The 17,948-nt window shown below is 41.4% G+C and overlaps 1 protein-coding gene across 2 annotated transcripts in view; it reads right to left on the bottom strand.

Annotated features, from left to right (window-relative positions):
• TLL2 (tolloid like 2) overlaps nt 1–17,948 on the bottom strand; it is a 253,017-nt gene that overhangs the window by 72,552 nt on the left and 162,517 nt on the right. Inside the window, exons 3-5 of one of the 2 annotated variants that reach the window (XM_077259078.1) lie at nt 5,549–5,623; nt 2,429–2,575; nt 1,302–1,419 (exon numbers count right to left, since the gene is read on the bottom strand). In XM_077259078.1, the coding sequence (XP_077115193.1) occupies nt 1,302–1,419; nt 2,429–2,575; nt 5,549–5,623 (340 nt within the window). Of the gene's footprint in view, nt 1–1,301; nt 1,420–2,428; nt 2,576–5,548; nt 5,624–17,948 lie in introns of those variants that run through there. The other variant, XM_077259079.1, reaches the window with a different exon arrangement.

The raw sequence follows: 17,948 nt of genomic DNA, 5'->3' as shown, positions 1-17,948 counted from the left end.
CATGTTCAATGTTGTACAAACTATGATGTTAAACAGCACAGTGACTACTTTTCACCCTGTAAATAGGCAGATGGACACACCTTAATTTGTTAGATACAGGACACACCATAAATTTGGCCATAGGGACATGTTAAACAATCTTCAATCTTTTTTAGCGGTACCAACATTTTTGTCCAGCCCATTTTTAGTAGGTAGTTTTTTTTGTTTTTTTTTATATCAGTTGTGCCACTATTCATAAGCAATGTCTAAAGAGTAACATTTTTCATAAATCAATACTTCAGGTGAAAATAAGAAACTTTGTACTATATCTTGATTCTGGGAATTGTGGTTCTTTTTAATCCTTAACTGATCATTCATTCTCGAAATTCTAAATTTATGGGTAAAATCTATCTTCAGTGAACACAGATTTTCCCGTTAGGCTACTTTCACACTAGCGTCGTGCACTGCACGTCGCTATGCGTCGTTTTGTACAAAAAACGCATCCTGCAAAAGTGCTTGCAGGATGCGTTTTTACTCCATAGACTTGCATTAGCGACGCAGTGCGACGCATTGCCACACGTCGCAACCGTCGTGCGACGGTTGCGTCGTGTTGGGTCGGTCTGTCGCCACCAAAAAACGTTGCATGTAACGTTTTTTGGTGCGTCGAGACCGTCCGCCCCCGCCTCCCCGCACATCACAATGGGGCAGCGGATGCCTTGAAAAACAGCATCCGCTGCCCCCTTTGTGTGGCGCTTTCACTCCTTGCGTCGGAACGTCGCAACGACGCAATTCGTCGTGCGTCGTACGACGCTAGTGTGAAAGTAGCCTTACTGAGATACATGGCAGTTGGTGCTCATAATATTCTATGGAGAGTTGTAACTCTTGTTTCAGGAGAACTTGCAGCAGAATGTGTGTTGGACTCTAGCGCCTTCCTCCGCTCTATAAAATCTTATGAACGCCAACTGACATTTCATATCTCAGTAATGTGAACATCTGTCTTCACAGAACACAGATTTTCCACTTTTTACCCATGTATTGAGAATAGAACAATCCAGGTGGAGAAAGAACCAAATTCTCTGTAACATTAGAGATCTTACAAAGTTTCTTATTATCATATGTACAAAAAAATTTTTCTAATGGAGCTATCAAAAATATTGTATAGTTGTCATAAAGCTGCATGCTTTATTAGGTGTTAGGAGAACACTAAAAATGAAGATATTCTTCCAGCCCTTGTTCCATAGATGAAAAAAAAAATCTATAACGCAGGAGGTGGAAATGAGACCGTTTTACAACCTTCTGTGTCTTTCAGCCCTTATACTTACCCACATGTTCTGTAAGTGAAGACAATATAACTTTCCTCATCTGTTCTTTCTATAAATGTAACACAGGTATATCTTTCCCAGTGCCTCATAGCTTGCTTAAATATTGCTCTCTGATGGCCTGTAACACAAAACCATTAAACAAGTGAAATGTAAATGTAGCACTAAAAAATAATATATATTCAATATTGATTTGTGTTAAAGGGAACCTGTTAGCAGGTTGTTTATATTTAATCTGAGACCACCATAATATAGGGCATAGCAGCCTGATTCAGGGATGTGTCACTTATTAGGCTGCATGTTGTAGTTTCAATACAATCAGACATTTATCAGCAGGAGATTATCACTGCTGGACTATATCTCAGATACCAAACAGCCAGGCTAATTTGTGTAACCTCGTCCCCCATCACCAATTGGCAGCTCGGTGACAATTCACTGTGTACACAAAAAGCTGCCAATCACTGGTGTGGGTGAGGTTATACAGAGCCCAGAAGACTTAGCCCTGCTAAATCTACGTGAGACAAACAAGGATTCTATCAAAACTACATCAAGCAGCCTAATAAGTGATACATCCCTGGAATCAGGCTCACTTGACCTATTTTATGATCACCTCAGATTATACAGCAAAAACCTGCTGACAAACTCCCTTTAAGGCTACGTCCCCACGATCTGGAATAGTAGCGTTTTGAATGCAAGGTATTTTCGCTGAGTCCAAAACGCTGAGTTCAACATTACGCACTTGTGTTTTGGAACTATGCGGATTAATAATTGCATCTAATGACAGTCTAATGGGGAGAATATGCACAGGAGATTAAGTGTCTCTGCTACAGAAATTGACATGCGGCTCGAAAACCCACCCAGCGGGCTTTAAAAAGAAGCACAGTAGGCATGGGATGCCTATAAATCCCATCCACTGTGCTTGTAATGTAGAACACAGCATTTTGGAGGCAGGGAAAATACGCTGCGTCCAAACCGCTACTATTCCTGATTGTGGACACGCAGCCTAAGTCTACTCCTGGTTTACAATTCTACTCTTCCAATTTATGGACATACGGAAATAAATATGAAATACGACTATTATCAGGACAGGGCTAACTGGATATAATTTTCAAGGTGAAAATTCCACAAACCAGTAAAATTGCCTTGTATAATATAAGGGATGATTCCACCAGGCCAGATTCTTTCTGTCCTTGAAGTTGCAGCTCTCTTTACTCGTTCACCATGTGGGTCAGAACTTTCAATTTTGGATTCATTTGCAGTCACAGCATCCAAGCTACCTTGTGGAGAAATTAGGAACAAAGTTTAAGAATTTCACTAAATGCTATCTACATATTAATAATAAAAAACACACCTATAAGCATTGAATATCGTGAAGTAAGGCCACAAATGGTCACTTAAATGACCAACAAGGTTATGCTTCAGATCAGCGAGAGTGAAGCTCCTTAACCCCCTAGGCTATGTTTCCACGATGAGCTTTTGGTGAGTTATAAATATTGTGGATTTTCTGTACCTTTTCTGCACTTACAATAGCCCAGCTCCAGAAAAGAGCGTCAATGATGAGGCTTCGTCTCAATGAGGGGCACGGGCTGGGGCAAGCTATGGGCCCTCAATCAGTTATGACCTTATAGGTGACATAGAGCTTTCCATAACAAGTCTATAGACGTGGAAAGTTAGAAAACATTGCCTTTCTATACTAATAAAGCCCTAACTGGATAAGGTCCTCCCATCCCCCATCTCTATCCCTAAGGGTTTTTTCACATATCAGATTGTTTGGTAAGTGTGCGATTCATCTTTTTTGGAGATACAGTAGATCACAGATCTATTACAGTGAATGCACTTTTTGTAAATTATTTCCGTGTCCATATCCATTATTTAAGGCCAAATCTTCAGCAGCCACACTATCCCTGAGGAAACAGGGACAATAATACATGCAAGGTTTCTGTGGTCCTTGACCTACAGGCTTATTCCAAAGTATATTTTCACATACAGTCATGGCCAAAAGTGCTGGCATTCTTCAAATTGTTCCAGAAAATTATTGCATTTACACGTTTATTTCCTTTGTGTGTATTGGAACAACACAAAAGTAAAACAGAGGAAAAAGGGCTAATTGGTAGAGATGGGACTACTGCTCCCATCAGCCTATACCTGCTGCTGCTGCTAATAACAGTGAGAGCAGGAGCGGCTGATAGGAGTATTCATCAGCCGGCTCCTGCGCTGTAAATAAATAATTTGAAAAATAACAGCGTGTGTTCCCCTGTATTTTTAATAACCAGCCAGGCAAAACACACTGCTGGGGGTTGCAACCCTCAGCTGTCAGCTTCAGCAAGGCTGGTTATCAAGAATAGAGGGGTCCCCACTCCGTATTTTTCATTTATTTTTAACAACCATGGATATTGGCCCCTTCCAGCCTAAAAATAGAAGCCCACAGCCGCCCAGAAAAGGCACTTCTATTACATGCGCCAATTCTGGTGCTTTGCCCAGCTCTTCCCACCTGCCCTGTAGTGGTGGCAAGTGGGGTTCATATTTGTGGGGGTTGATATCACCTTTGTATTGTCAGGTGACATCAAGCCCACGGATTACTAATGGAGAGGCATCTATAAGATACCTATCCATTACTAATCCTATAGTTATATGGTAAATAGAGAGACACAGCCAGAATAAAGTCTTTTATTTGAAATAAAACAAAACACTTTTTTATTTAAAAATAACAAACACAGTTAAACTCACCTAATGCCTAATTCCACTGAATCCCTCGTCTCATGTAATAAAACAAAAATAAAAAACAACTATATCCCTCACCTGTCCATCGTTCTCTCCCATGCCGTAATCCATGTCAAGGGAATAATCAGTTTTCAATTTGGATGGTGACAAGATGTGACCATCCAGGCTGATTACCACTGGTGAATGAGGTGCTACGAGGCAGCATCATTGACCAGCGGTTACATCATCAAGGTTACTGCTGGTCACTGAGGCTGCCTTCCCAGCTGGGCTGAACGGTGGTGACCTCGGTGAGATCCCCGCTAGCCCCATGAGAAACTCTCATGATGCAGGAGCGAGTTCACCAAAGATCAAATTCACCGCAGTGAAATTCTCCCGGTGGCAATATAATCCCCCAGGTTAATATGATCACACATATACCAAGCATGTATAGCTTTTTTTATTAATTAAGTGGTGAAAAAATGTGAAAATTGTAAAAAAAAAAAAAAGAGAGAAAGAAAATTTTCTAGATCTGTAACATTTTCATTTTTCCAGATATGGGGCTGTGTAAGGGCCTATTTTTTGCACCCTGAGCGGTTTTTACTGATACCATTTTGGGGAAGATGTGATGTTATTGCCTCTTATTGCATTTTATGGCAATATTGTGGTAGCCAATGAAATGTAATTCTGGCGTTTCAATTTTTCTTCTCATTAAACTGTTTACCGATCAGATTAATTTAACTTATATTTTCATAGATTGGATCTTTACAAACGCAGCGATACCAAATATGTGTATTTTTTTTTTCAATGGTGCAAATGGGGGTGATTTGAACTTGTGTTTTTTAAATTTCTTCAGCAGATTCTCATCTGTCATGACACGTGGAATGAGGCCTCATGCTGCAATGGGTAAAAAATTGAGCTAAAAACCCCCCAGAAAATAGTGACAGAAACCAGAATTTTTTTTACAATGTTTAAGAATTATCAAAACAATGAAAAAAGTATGCATATATTTATTTAAACAAAATTTGAACATTATAAAAAAAATTGCTTTCTGTCACTATTTTCTGATACCATTTTTCTTATGTTTTTTGGCTTTGGCTTTTTGATATTTTTCTTTATGTTGTTTATCATATCATAAATGAGCTTCAAAGGAACCTGTCATATAAAAAAATGCTATTAACCTGCAGGTATTGGGTTAATCTGCATGTCAATAGCATTCTGAAGCCCTGCGACCGCCGCACTGGAAGAAGGGCTGCCTGGAGAAAATTAGCTTTTTTCCTCCTGGCAGGCTCAGGCTATCAGAGGTGCGACCGGTGTGGGTTCAGTCACCACTCAATCCATAGTGAGCTGCGGCTGTAACCATGCACCAGCACTGACTGACAGCCGGCTCTCTACACTGCATCAGTGCAGTAACTGTAACATTATTAGCACAAATAAAGATATTACGAGATACCTAAAGTTATACCTCTAAAGAAAATGAAGCAGAAAATTAAACAGTTTATAAAAAAATAAATAAAAAGATACCCAAAGGTCTGGGCAGGGTACCACATTACCCTTTATAATTGTTTGGGATGTTAGATTTGACGTTGTAGCATTCAAACTTGAAGTAAAATTGCCAAGTGGGTCATCTGGAAGAGAAAATAATGCTTCATTAGTAATAATTCAGTAATAGCTATAAGTATACAAACTAAAGAAAACCGCCATCAGTTTTTGTGGCACAAAACCAAACACTGATGAAAATGTGATCCAGCACACTGATGGAAGAGGGCAACTTTTTTCACATCCAAGAAAAAGGGACGTCTGAATGAGTCATAAGGCGGAGATCAGGAGGTTGAACCTTCATTCAGTGTGCTGTGCTTACGCTCAATGGACAGCAATCCAATAATAACCAGTGTGCCTGTGCGCAGCAGCAATTCTTCATAGTCCTCAATTTGCAAAAGAGACTGACCCGAGTTTTATTATGGTGGTGTGAGCCCAACCTAAGACTGTTTTGAGAACTTTAGCTGTCAAGGTTTACCAGCTCCATGACATTACTGTTTGTACTGGTTGGGTGGTTATCCACATTTAGTAATTATTGTACAACATTAGGACCACCCCGTGGACTACCATCCAGAAGATGAATTAGGATTTTAGTAAATAAAATACATATTACACTAATATTTCAGATGTGAATACATTTGCACACTGACTTGAGCACAGACTGGGGCAGAGGAGTGCCTGTCAGCCCCTGCCCCGACATACACTCTATGTGACTGCAGACTTGTGAATCCTCAAACCTCACACTGTGAGGATTCTCCAGTACCAGGGCAAGGAATGGCAGTGCACACGTTGTGAGGATTCACAAGTTTGCAGTCACATAGATTCACTGCAGACTTGTTATTTTAGACTGGACAACCCCTTTAAAATGTTCTAGCATTTTGGATGAGCGGGTATTACTGGGAGGGCACATTATTGGGGATAATTGTGGAAGGTGGCACGGTAAAACTAGAGGTAATTGGGGATATACATTAGGAAGAGGGGCAGTGTGGGTGATATTTTGGAGAGGGTTAGTGTGAGAGGGGGGATATTATGGAGAAGTCTATTTAGGGGGAATATTTTGGAGAGTGGGAGTGTAGGGTATATTTTGGGAGGGGCAGTGTGAGGGGCTATTTTGGAGAGGGACAATGAGGGGGAATATTTTGGAGAGGGACAACATGGGGCAATATTTTGGAGAGGAAAAGTGTTGTGGTGGGTTTGTGCAGGAAGCACAAGAATGTATTTTTTCTGGGGCACAGCATGGTAGATATTGGTCATCCTTAGTCAGATCTCATCTGGAATACTATGTCTAGTTCTGGGCACCACATTTTAAAAAAATGAATTGAAAAAACTGGAGCAAGTTCAGAGAAGAGCTACTGGGATTGCGAGTAGACTTCAAAATATAGAAGAAAAAAAGAAAAAAATGAACGGCACTGTCCAAAAGCTTGTTACTTATGAAGCCGGTATGTGCTTAGTCCGAAACAGCCATAACAAAGAAGATACGGGTGCAACTCCACTGAAAGTGTTGTTCCATAGGATGAAGAAAAAGAAAAAAAGCACGGAATGCACTCACCAATCTTCTATAAATAGCAGCTTTATTTAAATCTTCATGAATAAAACTTCATAACCGGGGGAAGAGAAATGGGGCTCCTTGAAGCGCCAGCACTGCGCGAAACGGTCGTCGTCTCCTCCTGCTCACTTGAGCCCCATTTCTCTTCCCCCGGTTATGAAGTTTTATTCATGAAGATTTAAATAAAGCTGCTATTTATAGAAGGTTAGTGAGTGCATTCCGTGCTTTTTTTCTTTTTCTTCATCCTATGAGACTTCAAAATATGCCCTACGAAGAACGGTTAAAAGATCTGTAAATCATTAGCTTGCAAAAAGAGAAGATCTGTCTGCAAATATCTGAAGGGCTGTCACAGTGTAGAGGGATCATCACTATTCTCATTTGCACATGGAAATATGAGAAGCAATGGAATGAAACTGAAAGGGAGAAGATACAGATTAGACATTAGAAAAACCTTTTTGACAGTGAGAGCGATCAATGAGTGGAACAGGCTGCCACGGGAGGTGGTGAGTTCTCCTTCAATGGAAGTCTTCAAACAGAGGCTGGACAGACATCTGTCTGAGATGGTTTAGTGAATCTTGCATTGAGCAGGGGGTGTGACATGAAGACCTTGGAGGTCAATGCCAAGTCTAACATTCTATGATTCTATATTGTTATTGGGCATTATCATGATTCTTTTATTTTTAAGGGCACCATGTCAGTAAGTGCTGCGGAAGTCGGGAGAGATGACTTCTGGGCATGACATCCCATAATGGCAGACAAAAGGGCTGGCAATGATATTTCAATCAGAGAAGATGTCATCTATAAGTTACCTGCATGTAAATGTTTATTTGTAATAGAGCTTGCATCTCATCAGTGCTGTGGTTCCTGTGTGGTTCGCAGTCTGATGATGGCTGGTAACAACTCCCACTATCTCCTTATAATTGTTAAGAACATACTGGGAATCATAGGTTCATGTGATACAATTGTATATGGGGCTGACCTGACATTGTTATTGAATGCTGTATTAAGCTTGGTGATTTATTCATGATTTATTCCTGTACAGATGATTGTTCTGTCACTGCATTTATGCACTGACGATGGTTCTGGCACTACTCTCATGTACTGACGGTGGTTCTGGAGCTGCCTGTTCATGTCAAAATTGACTGGTTTGAATGCTTTTCATGGAGTACTAGATGGTGGCCCGATTCTAACACATCGGGTATTCTAGAATATGCATGTCCACGTAGTATATTGCACAGCCCACGTAGTATATAGCACAGCCCATGTAGTATATTGCCCAACCACGTAGTATATTGCCCAGTGACGTAGTATATTGCCCAGCCACGTAGTATGTTGCCCAGTTACATAGTATATTGGCCAGTGACATAGTATACAGCACAGAGCCACGTAGTATATTGCACAGCGACGTAGTATACAGCACAGAGCCACGTAGTATATTGCACAGCGACGTAGTATACAGCACAGAGTCACGTAGTGTACTGCACAGCGACGTAGTATACAGCACAGAGCCACGTAGTATATTGCACAGCGACGTAGTATACAGCACAGAGTCACGTAGTGTACTGCACAGCGACGTAGTATACAGCACAGAGCCACGTAGTATATTGCACAGCGACGTAGTATACAGCACAGAGCCACGTAGTATATTGCCCAGTGAAGTAGTATATTGCACAGCGACGTAGTATACAGCACAGAGCCACGTAATATATTGGCCAGTCACGTAGTATATTGCCCAGCTACGTAGTATATTGCCCAGCCACGTATGTCATAGGTTAAAAAAAATAAAATAAACATATACTCACCTTCCGAGGGTACCCTTGTAGTTCTGTCGCCTGTGTGCGGTGCAGGCGGCAGCTTCCGGTCCCAGGGTGTGATGACATCACGGTCACATGACCGTGACATCATGGCAGGTCCTTCTTGCACAGGCACACAGGACCTGTGATGACGTCGCGGTCACATGACCGTGACGTCATGGAAGGTCCTTCTCGTCATGGAAGATCCTTGCCACCGGAACCTGCCGCTTGCATGGAGCGGTCACCGGAGTGTTGCGAGGAGCGGGAAAGGCGGCGTAGGTGAGTATGTAATGATTTTTTATTTTTTTTAATTATTTTTAACATTAGATGTTTTTACTATTGACACTGCATAGGCAGCATCAATAGTAAAAACTTGGTCACACAAGGTTAATAGCGGCGGTAACAGAGTGAGTTACCCGCAGCATAACACGGTCCGTTACTGCTGGCATTAACCCTGTGTGAGCGGTGACTGCGGTGAATATGGAGCGGGCACTGGGCACTGACTGCAGGGGAGTAGGGAGGGACTAATTGGACTGTGGCTGTCGCTGATTGGTCCCGGCAGCCATGACAGGCAGCTGGCGAGACCAATCAGCGACTTGGATTCCATGACAGACAGAGGCCGCGACCAATGAATATCCGTGACAGACAGACAGACAGACAGAAAGACGGAAGTACCCCTTAGACAATTATATAGTAGATATGGTCAGTTCTACTGCATGGCACGTATGCTAAAAGCCATGAGCCTGACATGGACTGAAAGATGTACATCATTGAATTCTTAGAACCAATTTTGGTTGTCATATATAGTTGCATTTAGGGATATGTGAGAATTGCACATGCAGTTACTGTGCGCACAAATGCAAATGAGAGAAGATCAGGACAGTTCACTCCAAAACACATCGATTCCCTCTGTGTGCAGATACATCTACGTATATACCGTAGTTTTTCTTCTTATAAATCAAATAGGTTGAACTTGTTGTAAGATAAATTACACAGTCAATTAAAAATGTTTTGCATGTATCAAATTGTGACATAAAATGAACTGAGAGATTGAATTGCAAATTACCCCGTAGTGCACATTGCAAGCCTGACCTTTGTGCTATTGTCTTAACAAGCAGAAAAGATCTTTTCAGGCCTGCAGTTACATTCTTTCCCAGGGACCAGAATAAACTCTCTGGCTGGCAAACAGCTAGGGACAGATACCATGCAATGATTAAATGTTTGGGGGGGGGTTAATTAACACTACAACTTTACAATATTTCTGTTAGTACTTTTCAGCATATTTTTTTTTAATTCCCTTTACTCAAATACTGATGAAACAAACCTTGATTAACATAAGCAGTGAGCACGAGCTTTTTTTCTCAGTTATGGTTGGCAGTGCAGTAATTTTACTGGACAAAGTTTCTGAATGATACAAACATCAATGTCTTTTAATCAGGACCCAACACCAAGAGACGAGGCAGACAAGCCAAGACATTAGACTACAGCAGAACAATTCTTATTTAATATTTTGTGTGATGTGCATATATATTTGCCAAATCTTGCTTTCAAATGTTTCATATGTAAACTACAAACTGAAATAAAAATAGCAGCTAAGAATATTCTCAGATATTGAGGACAGATGTGAATCTTTTATTCAGATTTGCAGCTCAGAACTGTAGACAATGTTGAATGTGGCTTTGTAAAGGACAGCCACTGTTACTAGACTTCTCTGTGGACTACGCACCAAAAAGCTGTGACAAACCCACCACATGACAATATAGTTTATGTTTGCTCACAGTTCAACAATAACGTGCACACTCATACAGAAGTATTGGCCCATGCTTGTATAATCATTCTATAAAACAACTACTGGAATACTGTCTGTATGGTGTTTTCTGGGGTTTTTTTTGCATCTGGAATAAGTGCCCCATCTAATGCTACCTTATAACTATGTGCTGCCCCATCTAAGGCTACTGTACAACTATGTGCTGCCCCATCTAATGCTACCGTAGAACTATGTGCTGCCCCATCTAAGGCAACCGTACAACTATGTGCTGCCCCAACTAAGGCTACCATAGATCTATGTGCTGCCCCATCTAAGGCTACAGTATAACTATGTGCTGCCCCATCTAAGGCTACAGAATAACTGTGTGCCCCATTTAAGGCTACCGTACAATTATGTGCTGCCCCATCAAAGGCTACAGTATAACTATGTGCTGCCCCATCTAAGGCAACCGTACAACTATGTGCTGCCCCAACTAAGGCTACCATAGATCTATGTGCTGCCCCATCTAAGGCTACAGTATAACTATGTGCTGCCCCATCTAAGGCTACAGAATAACTGTGTGCCCCATCTAAGGCTACCGTACAACTATGTGCTGCCCCATCTAAGGCTACCATAGAACTATGTGCAGCCCAGTCTAAGGCTACAGAATAACTATGTGCTGCCCCATCTAAGGCTAATGTAGAACTACTGTATGTGTGCCCCATCTAAGGCTACTGTAGAACTATGTGTTGCCCCATCTAAGGCTACCATACAACTATGTGTGCCCCATCTAAGGCTAATGTAGAACTATGTGTTGCCCCATCTAAGGCTACCATAGATCTATGTGCTGCCCCATCTTAGGCTACAGTATAACTATGTGCTGCCCCATCTAAGGCTACACAATAACTATGTGCTGCCCCATCTAAGGCTACAGTATAACTATGTGCTGCCCCATCTAAGGCTACAGAATAACTATGTGTGCCCCATCTAAGGCTACCGTACAACTATGTGCTGCCCCATCTAAGGCTACCATACAACTATGTGCGGCCCCATCTAAGGCTACCATAGAACTATGTGCTGCCCAGTCTAAGGCTACAGAATAACTATGTGCTGCCCCATCTAAGGCTAATGTAGAACTACTGTATGTGTGCCCCATCTAAGGCTACTGTAGAACTATGTGTTGCCCCATCTAAGGCTACCGTACAACTATGTGTGCTCCATCTAAGGCTAATGTAGAACTATGTGTTGCCCCATCTAAGGCTACCATAGATCTATGTGCTGCCCCATCTTAGGCTACAGAATAACTGTGTTCCCCATTTAAGGCTACCGTACAACTATGTGCAGCCCCATCTAAGGCTACCGTACAACTATGTGCTGCCCCAACTAAGGCTACCATAGATCTATGTGCTGCCCCATCTAAGGCTACACAATAACTATGTGCTGCCCCATCTAAGGCTACAGTATAACTATGTGCTGCCCCATTTAAGACTACAGAATAACTGTGTGCGCCCCATCTAAGGCTGCCATACAACTATGTGCTGCCCCATCTAAGGCTACAGAATAACTATGTGTGCCCCATCTAAGGCTACCGTACAACTATGTGCTGCCCCATCTAAGGCTACCATAGAACTATGTGCTGCCCCATCTAAGGCTACCATAGAACTATGTGCTGCCCCATCTAAGGCTACCATAGAACTATGTGCTGCCCCATCTAAGGCTACCATAGAACTATGTGCTGCCCCATCTAAGGCTACAGAATAACTATGTGCGGCCCCATCTAAGGCTAATGTCGAACTATGTGTGCCCCATCTAAGGCTAATGTAGAAGTATGTGTTGCCCCATCTAAGGCTAATGTAGAACTATGTGTGCCCCATCTAAGGCTACCTTAGAACTATGTGCTGCCCCATCTAAGGCTAATGCAGAACTATGTGTGCCCCATCTAAGGCTAATGTAGAACTATGCATTGCCCCATCTAAGGCTACCATAGAACTATGTGTGCCCCATCTAAGGCTACACAATAACTATGTGCTGCCCCATCTAAGGCTACAGTATAACTATGTGTGCCCCATCTAAGGCTACCATACAACTATGGGCTGCCCCATCTAAGGCTACTATAGAACTATGTGCTGCCCCATCTAAGGCTACAGAATAACTATGTGTGCCCCATCTAAGGCTACCGTACAACTATGTGCGGTCCCATCTAAGGCTAATGTAGAACTATGTGTGCCCCATCTAAGGCTAATGTAGAACTATGCATTGCCCCATCTAAGGCTACCATAGAACTATGCATTGCCCCATTTAAGGCTACCGTAGAACTATGTGTTGCCCCATCTAAGGCTACCGTAGAACTGTGTGTTGCCCCATCTAAGGCTACCATACAACTATGTGCTGCCCCATCTAAGGCTACAGTATAACTATGTGTGCCCCATCTAAGGCTAATGTAGAACTATGTGTTGCCCCATCTAAGGCTACTGTAGAACGATGTTCTGCCCCATCTAAGGCTACCATAGTACTATGTGCTGCCTTAGCTAAGGCTGCCGTAGAACTATGTGCTCAGCCCCATCTAAGGCTACTATAGAACTATGTGCTGCCCCATCCAAGGCTACTCTAGAACTATGTGTTGCCCCATCTAAGGCTACTGTAGAACTATGTGAAGCCCCATCTAAGGCTAATGTAGAACTATATGTTGCCCCATGTAAGGCTACCGTAGTACTATGTGCTGCCCCATCTAAGGCTACCATACAACTGTGCTGTCCCATCTAAGGCTACCGAAGAACTATATGTTGCTCCATCTAAGGCTAATGTAGAACTATGTGTTGCCCCATGTAAGGCTACCGTAGAACTATGTGCTGCCCCATCTAAGCCTACTGTAGAACAAAGCACAGTTCAAGAGATTGAAAAGAGTGTCACTAACTATCACATAAACACACTTTTATTCTAAATATTCAAAACTTGATAAAAAACATGGATGCCGGAAGATATGGGCAGCATTGTGGACAACGTCCGTTTTGTGAGTCAGAATGCTTCAACGTGTCCACCTAAGGATTATTTGGTGCATGCCATGTACAAAAGTTGCTGTGACATCATATGGGAACTTACACTTCTATTTTTAAAAGGACGATATTTGCGTAAAGTGCTACCGGCAGGGGCACCATCCACATGCTTTCCGTGACTTGTACTGTATATTTTGGATATATAGGTCCTATGTAGACTTATGTATCTCCACGGTAACAGACAACAAACGCAATGTAGTCTTTTTCCAGCTTTTTTACTGTCTTTCATCTGTCATTTACCTCTTCGAAGTCTAACTACCCACCTTGCATGAAAAAGTGGTATTTTCACTGATCTGTCATAGCAGATATTCCCGTTTAACTAATGATGGGACATTACCATGTATGTGAATCATCTTTTAAAATATGTCCTTGTTGCTGGTAGAGCTAATAGGCCTCAGAAAATTATGTTAGATCCCTGCTGCTCCGGTCTAGTCATCGGGGCAGGGTCACAGAATTGAATAGTTTAGGTTGTGCCTGGGCTGGAATTACACCCACTCTCGCTCGCCCTCAATTCACTACTATTTTTATTAAAAGAAAACAGCTTAAGTACACTGGCTTCTTTGGACTACTGGAAATATTGGAAGTCCATTTACAAGCAGTGTGTGTGTGTGTGTGTGCGTGTGTGTGTGTGTGTGTGTGTTGTGTAGCCCAGAGCTTTTTAAGAGGTAGTCTACTTTATACATGTCCCAATCAAGAATGGCAGTTCAAAGAGGGTAATGTGACCAGACATGTCTATGGCCTCCTCCACTTAAAAATTTTTTTTTTACGTGTAGTATTTCTTTTAACTGGAGGACAGGTCTAGTCACACACTCCTCCATCTGTTGTTTTGAAAATTGCTGTACTTATTGGTAAATGCCACTAAATCGTGTCCCCTACACATTTGATTAAATTAATATTAAAGAAAGAAACAAACTCCTTTGAAGGAGACCCAAAGGCAAATAGAAGCCAGCCAGGTCATCACCTTATTGCCATGGGTTGGCCTTTTCTTACCCGCAGTGATCTACTGTTATTACTGCTAAACAATGAATATGGTTATAGGGGTTACATCTAGAATTTGTTTTCAGCACAATACAATATTCTGTATAAACTAAAAATTATACATGTATAAAAAGTGTCTGTAAAGAGTGTCTGCCAGTAGGGACATTTTTTTTTCTTCCATAGTGCAATAAAAATAATAAAAAAATTAAAAATATTTAGATCTATTTTTGGTGCAGCATAAAATCCTTAGCTATTGTACAAGCAGCAATGTAACCTTAACTGCACTGTATTAACTTAAAATAAAGACTGGTTATCCAAACTTGTAAAGGGGTGATGACATGGATTTATAGAGGCTTTACTGTGCGCTCTATTAAACCAACCCAATTAAATTCTATGAGGCCATGTTAAGCCCCAGTGGTCATGATTAAAAGATACTGTTGTCAGAATGGTTAAAGTAATTAAACTTTTCATCAGCTTTTAATTTGCTTTATCTAAACAAGTAATGTCATTACTATAAATTAGCTGAATCATTTGTAAATCTCCTAGTTTCAAGAAACAATCAAAAACAGTAAAGATTAATTATACGGGGAAAAATATATTGATCGTTGCTTTAGAGATGGACAAAATAAACACATTTTTGAAAAAACTCTATCATCAGAAAAAAACAATATATATTTTTTTAAATGATTGTTCAGATCAAGCACAGGCGCTCGGTGCACCCTTGGCATTGCCTATGGTTACGTTCCCTTGATGAGCATTTGGGGAATTTTTGACATTCAAAAATTTCTGCATCCATTATTTAAATTAGGTTACTTGCGTTCGTTCATTGTGTTTTTGTGGGCATTTTAATTAAGATGCATTTTTTATTGTGTTTTTGACACTACGGTCTTTATGTCTTGTTGGTGTGTTATGCTTTAAATAAAGTTGCTTTGTTTTTGATACTTACTGTTTTTTTGCTTTGACAAATCTTTATTGATACACTTAGGTGTGGATTTACATGCGTTTTTGATGCACTAAAAATACATGCACTTTTTTACCTGCCGAATTTCTCTATCTAATGCAAGACTATGGGGAAAATCCACACATGAAAACTTAGCGTACCCACAGGAGAAATTGACATGTTGCAGCTATGAAACATGCATCGCAGGTCAGTTTACACACAGAAGCACAGTGGGCAGGAGATTTCTATAAATCCCATCTACTTTGCTGGAACTGTAAGACACTGCGTTTTTGATGCAGCAAAAATACGCAGCATCAAAAACGCCCCAAAATCTCATTGTGGGAATGTAACCTAAGGTATCAGGCAGGCTCAGACTGGCCCACAGGGTAACAGGGGAATCCCCCGGTAGGCCCCTGTGTAGATCTGGGCCCCCAAACCCACTGTATGGGCAGTACTTGGCATAATGCACTTGATTCACGCTGTACAGAAAAAAGCAGCATCTCATCATTCATTAACCACACTACCCAGTTTATATAGAGATATAGGTAAATTTGTGAACGAAGGTAGTATATTATTTGCATGCAGGTGAAAAATGGCCCCCCCCCCAAAGTCAATGTTACTGATGGGTCCTAGTCACCCCAGTCCGACATTGGTATCAGGTGAGTTTTTGGTGTTTCCAAACACAGCATTGAAGCATAAAATCACAGAAGTAGATATAAAAAACATATATTTTATTTTGTTACATAACAATAAAATTAGTGCCAAATAGATAACATAACATTCAATAATATACATATAATGTACACAACCAGAGTTAATTTGAATGAGGGGCAGAGATGCACCCACTAAAGAGTGCGGCACTATGACATCAGCATGGATATAAATATGGGGAGTACAGAGTAGGTAGCAACCGCTAAAAAAGTGCTAAGGTGCTAGTGCATACAATGCCAAAATGGTTGCCTACCAATCCCTTGTCTAATGCATATAAGCAGTAGCAATGGCAGCCAATCCAGCTCAATCAGCAAGAGAGCTGCACGATGTCCCCCAAAAGAACAGTGTTCCCATCATGTAGTCTTACCCATGCTTTCAATCACGTGCACACACACGCGCCCCAACGCGCGTTTCGCCCTTGGCTTCCTCGGGGGGCTGCTTGATATAATTGTCCAAATGCCCGATTTTTATATCCTCCCTCACCGCCTAATTAGAAAGCGGCGCATGCGCGTGATACTCACGGCCCGCTTAGTCATCACGTCCGGCGTCAGCAAAGCACCGTGGGACGGGGAAAACCCCGATGACGTCATTATCCCACAATCCTTTGCTAAGAGACGCCCTGTGTGATGCCATGGTAATACATGAGTTGCGGGCATGCGCACTACGGCGAGCACACGTCCTGGTCGCCATCTTATTTGAGGGAGCCAGGTTCCCATAAGATCCCATATAACTGGCTGTTAGCCATAGGGCGTCCCACTGACATGACTTTAAAGTAAGAGGCTTTTCAAAAATCAGGCACCATACCAAAAATGAGAGATTATACAAAGACAAAAACTCATCATATAACCGAAACCGCTCCATAACATGAAGTTGATCCATAGGATCCATATACCAAAACAAAATCGAATAAAAGTGAAAAAAACATGAATAAAAATGTACATCATATAATGTTGAAAAGAAGTGACAGAATTATAATAAAACATACATGAAATAGTGAAAACGCAAGTGCACTATTCCAACACTATAAGTAAACGTAAGAGATTTGTTGTGAACATATTAATATAAATGTAATTCATTGTGTTTTTGTGGGCATTTTAATTAAGATGCATTTTTTATTGTGTTTTTGACACTACGGTCTTTATGTCTTGTTGGTGTGTTATGCTTTAAATAAAGTTGCTTTGTTTTTGATACTTACTGTTTTTTTGCTTTGACAAATCTTTATTGATACACTTAGGTGTGGATTTACATGCGTTTTTGATGCACTAAAAATACATGCACTTTTTTACCTGCCGAATTTCTCTATCTAATGCAAGACTATGGGGAAAATCCACACATGAAAACTTAGCGTACCCGCAGGAGAAATTGACATGTTGCAGCTATGAAACATGCATCGCAGGTCAGTTTACACACAGAAGCACAGTGGGCAGGAGATTTCTATAAATCCCATTTACTTTGCTGGAACTGTGAGACACTGCGTTTTTGATGCAGCAAAAATACGCAGCATCAAAAACGCCCCAAAATCTCATTGTGGGAATGTAACCTAAGGTATCAGGCAGGCTCAGACTGGCCCACAGGGTAACAGGGGAATCCCCCGGTAGGCCCCTGTGTAGATCTGGGCCCCCAAACCCACTGTATGGGCAGTACTT

The sequence above is a fragment of the Ranitomeya variabilis genome, chromosome 4, assembly GCF_051348905.1.
Source record: "Ranitomeya variabilis isolate aRanVar5 chromosome 4, aRanVar5.hap1, whole genome shotgun sequence".
Lineage (NCBI taxonomy): Eukaryota > Metazoa > Chordata > Amphibia > Anura > Dendrobatidae > Ranitomeya > Ranitomeya variabilis.
Note: the sequence above shows the minus strand (reverse complement) of the source record. Positions and strands in the feature narration are given on the sequence as shown.